Source organism: Echinococcus granulosus (assembly GCF_000524195.1).
Source record: "Echinococcus granulosus chromosome Unknown EG_S00319, whole genome shotgun sequence".
Lineage (NCBI taxonomy): Eukaryota > Metazoa > Platyhelminthes > Cestoda > Cyclophyllidea > Taeniidae > Echinococcus > Echinococcus granulosus.
In genome coordinates, this window is record NW_020170699.1 from 16,292 (window position 1) to 20,180 (window position 3,889).

General features: G+C 41.5%; 1 protein-coding gene across 1 annotated transcript; it reads right to left on the reverse strand. All coding sequences in view use genetic code 11, as the record gives it.

Moving 5' to 3' along the window:
- Nucleotides 1–2,310, reverse strand: EGR_10984 (hypothetical protein; the record flags this gene model as incomplete). Its single annotated transcript, XM_024500233.1, has 3 exons — nt 1–93; nt 1,842–1,997; nt 2,161–2,310. 3 exons carry the CDS (start codon nt 2,308–2,310, stop codon nt 1–3), a joined length of 399 nt encoding a protein of 132 aa, XP_024345355.1.
- Between the last annotated feature and the right edge of the window lie 1,579 nt (nt 2,311–3,889).

The window sequence follows — 3,889 nt, forward strand, 5'->3', positions numbered from 1 at the left end:
CTACTTTTCATCGTCACCCCTACCAATTTCTGTTTCTATTAGAAGTAAAGCTCTCTCTTCTAATTGATGCAATAAATCGGTTTCGCAATGCTCCTGTTTAAGTAAAGTGCGATTCGGTATCCTTTTCAGCAGTGAATCTGCATTAATGGCCACGACTCTCAGCCACTCAACCGCCCGTACTTGGCTCAAATGTGTCAATAAATTTGGCCAATTATAAGTCGATTTCTAGCTAACCAATCGGTGAGAAACTACTAGGTGGGTCGATTCTGACCAACTAATATGTGGGATCAGAGGCAATAAGGCGAATTAGCCAAAATTAGGCCCGTGCGATATCCCACATCCACTGGTGGAGATAGCATCCAGCGTTGCGGCCCTCTGGCCACTCAATTCACTGCTACTGTTAGACGCTCCAACTTCAGGAACTTCCGTTTGGACTGCGCATCAGAGGTATAGAGAGGAGTGGTTTCCCGTCAATCCCACAGCAAGTCACTCCTTTGAACGCCGAACGGCTTCCCGCATTATTGTTGGATGACACAGATTTGCCGTTCAGTATAGCCTCTCGTACCAAAGATTTGATTCACACCCATGACTCCGCACAAAGTGCACTACAAAATTGGAGGCAACATCTATTTACTATGATTGTATGAAATGAAAAATAAACTTTGCCTCAAGTTATTTGACACCTAGAGGGCGGTGCACTTTGGGCAGCAAAGAGCATTTAATCACGTGCGTACAAAAGGCTATTTTCCTTGTCATTTTTAATTAATCATACTGCACTTCGCGCACTTATGCCATGAAGGGTGGAATTCTTTGCAATATATGAGGAATTTGAGCTATAAATTTACTAATTGAAGGTCTGCTGAGTTACGTAAAACAAAGTTGCTTGAGAAGAGATACGAAGATGGGTAATTTCATTTGCTGTGAAACTACCTCTTTTAAATGTTATTAACCTATGCAATGACTGAACATTTACCCTCTAGTCTGACTTAGAAAAGTCGAATTCAAATTCATCGATGATGGGCATAATTACAAATTTCCTGATAAATCAGGAGGTCGTAGTGACGTTTCGAATCGAAAATGATTCAGAGCAGCAATTGATGATTTCGTGCATCAGCAATAAATGAATGAAAGCATGCATGGAAGAAGGAACTAAGTTTTCAACGGCGACTTCCGAATTCGCCATCACAATGATCTACCAGATTGGACTGTCGATTGTGCAGTTTCCTGCACAGAATAAACGCAGAAACTGCGCGTTTTCTAGAATAGATTGCCATGAGTTCTTCCATTCCCAACGCCTCTGCCTCGAAACACTCCTCCCACCTCTCAAATAATACCAAACACGTTTGATTTCATCCCCATCTCCATGTATTTACCACGCAACCTTATAAGCAGACTCCTTTTACCCAATAATTCAAAGTTAATTCGTGCATTGCAATCTATGCTAATCTCGCAGTTTTAACCAACCGGTCCATGGAGTCTACTTAGACAGTAATGTCCCACCCTCATTAGTCCTACTTGCTGCCGTAAAATGGAGAGTAGCAAATGCTATTTTTTGTGTCAATATTGGCAGGACCGGTGTCGCCCTAGAAGAAGTGGGAGGTTGTGTAATCGACATTCGATTTCTGCCCTGCTTGTGCATTGAGATTGGTTAATGCTTAGCTCACATTAGAGATGAAAGGACCAGTAGAGTGGGGTTGCATAGAAATTCCTTTACGGCGCCACGCCAGGAGAACGCACAGTAGAAATGTGCTGACGAACATAGTGGCGTGATGTGGCAAGTTTCCAAGAGCATAATTCAACCTGTTGCAAGTGCACACCCCCTGCTGAGGCAACAGGAGTACGTTGCGTTTTCTCGCATTTTGACATGATGGTACCAAAAATGCGATTTCTTTTGTGACACATATTAACCCACTGATTATTAGTTCGTATTTCTTTGGCAATTTATGCAATTTGCTGTACGTTCTTGTTGTTAAATTGCCATAGAAATTAATATTTGACTGATGCAGAAACGATAAGCAGTTATTAGGAGTGAGCAACATGAACAAAAATAATCAGTTGGTGATTAGGATATCCCTACACAATCGTCTTAATCTGTTCAGATGACTAGCTTTCATTTCAGAAGTGCGACTTTATTAGCGCAAATTCCTCATTATCGCATACGATCGCAAAATATTTCCAGTAGTTCTGTGCCATAACATTGAATGAACCGACTGTTAAGGAAATGAAAATGCAGAATAAATGTGATGAAACTTTACATATATCCAAAATATTGTACGAAGAAATCATTTCATTGGGTGCAAAATCTAGCATTGAGTAGGCCGACATAGTAATTACACGAAAATTCAGACTTTCTAAGCATCGCAATGGTTACGGCCCCGTTGAGGGCTTTCGACAGAATTGTACAAAAATGAATGCGGGGCAAAATTTTACCAACTAACGTGAGTATCAGGTCACCTTGTTTCGCAAACGCCATGTCAAAATTTAAATACTTTTTCGATAAGGAATCATGCTTGGTCAGCCAAAAATGAATAAAAGATGCAAACTAACAACTGTTTTGAAGAGGTAGGGACGATCACCGACTTATTTACAAAACCAATTCACAACAGAATTCCGTCATACGCTGAAAAATGATGCAGAATTAAATGCAAAATATAGTCGTTTAATGCACGTTCATGGTAAATCATAATACACAGTGGAAAGGACTGGCTAAGCTTTAATCCAAATATTTATGCATCTTTCTTATCAGTGTTCGCGTGGACAGCATGGCACATTTATCACCTAGTCATGTTCAAGGGAACTTTGTCAATGCGGCAGAGCACATTGGACTTCTCCTACTTTACGAGCAATTTAAAGTGGACAATTCTTGTCATTGCGTCAATTGTTTTTGCATAGCTCCCTATTCTGTCTTCCTTGTGCGCCCAAGATTGTAGAGCTGGATTGTTGTGGCGGAACCAGGTAATCTCGCGAATAAATATTTACATATACGACCGAGGAGCATTTCTAAAGCGGTAAAATGGTTCTTGCAGCCGCTTCCATCCCCATTTGATACAGCATCACGAAACAGAGTGAAGTGAGAGACGCATCCGAGAAAAGAGGAAATGTGTTTTTAGATTTTATCACATCATTTCAGTTCCTTCCGTCGGTCAGATGGCAAAAAAATACGTTTAAATTGGTATCTCTATGATTCCCAATAAGATATAACCATTTAAAGCATAGCGTTTACGATCGAATTCATCGCCTCTGGTTAGCCAAAGCTGAACTGGGCGTCTTGCAACAGATCGCGTGTACGCTATTTTGGCGCCGAATTGCCGGTTTCCGTCTTATTGGCTTTCTCACACCAAGTGAGGAGCACATCAAAATGTTACTTTTGTTTTGTTCAAGGAGTGCGTTGCTCGTGGCTATTTTAAGTTATTAGGTAATGTTAGACATAAATGCCAAGCATTGCGAGTTGGGAGGCAGAGTATTTGAGCACAAATTAGTCGTTTACTGTAAAGACACGTCAACAACATGAATGCGAGTTGCAGGTTATTTATGCGCCCAGCATTATAATAAAGCGGTGCTAGGTGAAAGACTGGGGTGCTATTGCAGCGGGTGCCACAGGCCATTTGCAAATTTGGTGCGTAGACAGCTTTTTGATTGTGCGCGACCTCATGGGTGTGGCGGTTGAAGAGGATGCCCGATAACCGCTAACTCATTGCATTTTTAGTAGAGTTATGCCTCTTCCACTCCTTGGGAATGATGACTGACGCAAAGTGTCTCACACAATGATGCAGAAAGACAGTCGCGTAGGCGCACGCACGTTGGGTGTACCTAGCGCGCTACACCCAAGGTAGATCCAGTAAATATCAATTCATCTAATTGTAGTTGCATGTTCTTAAATGATTATTCG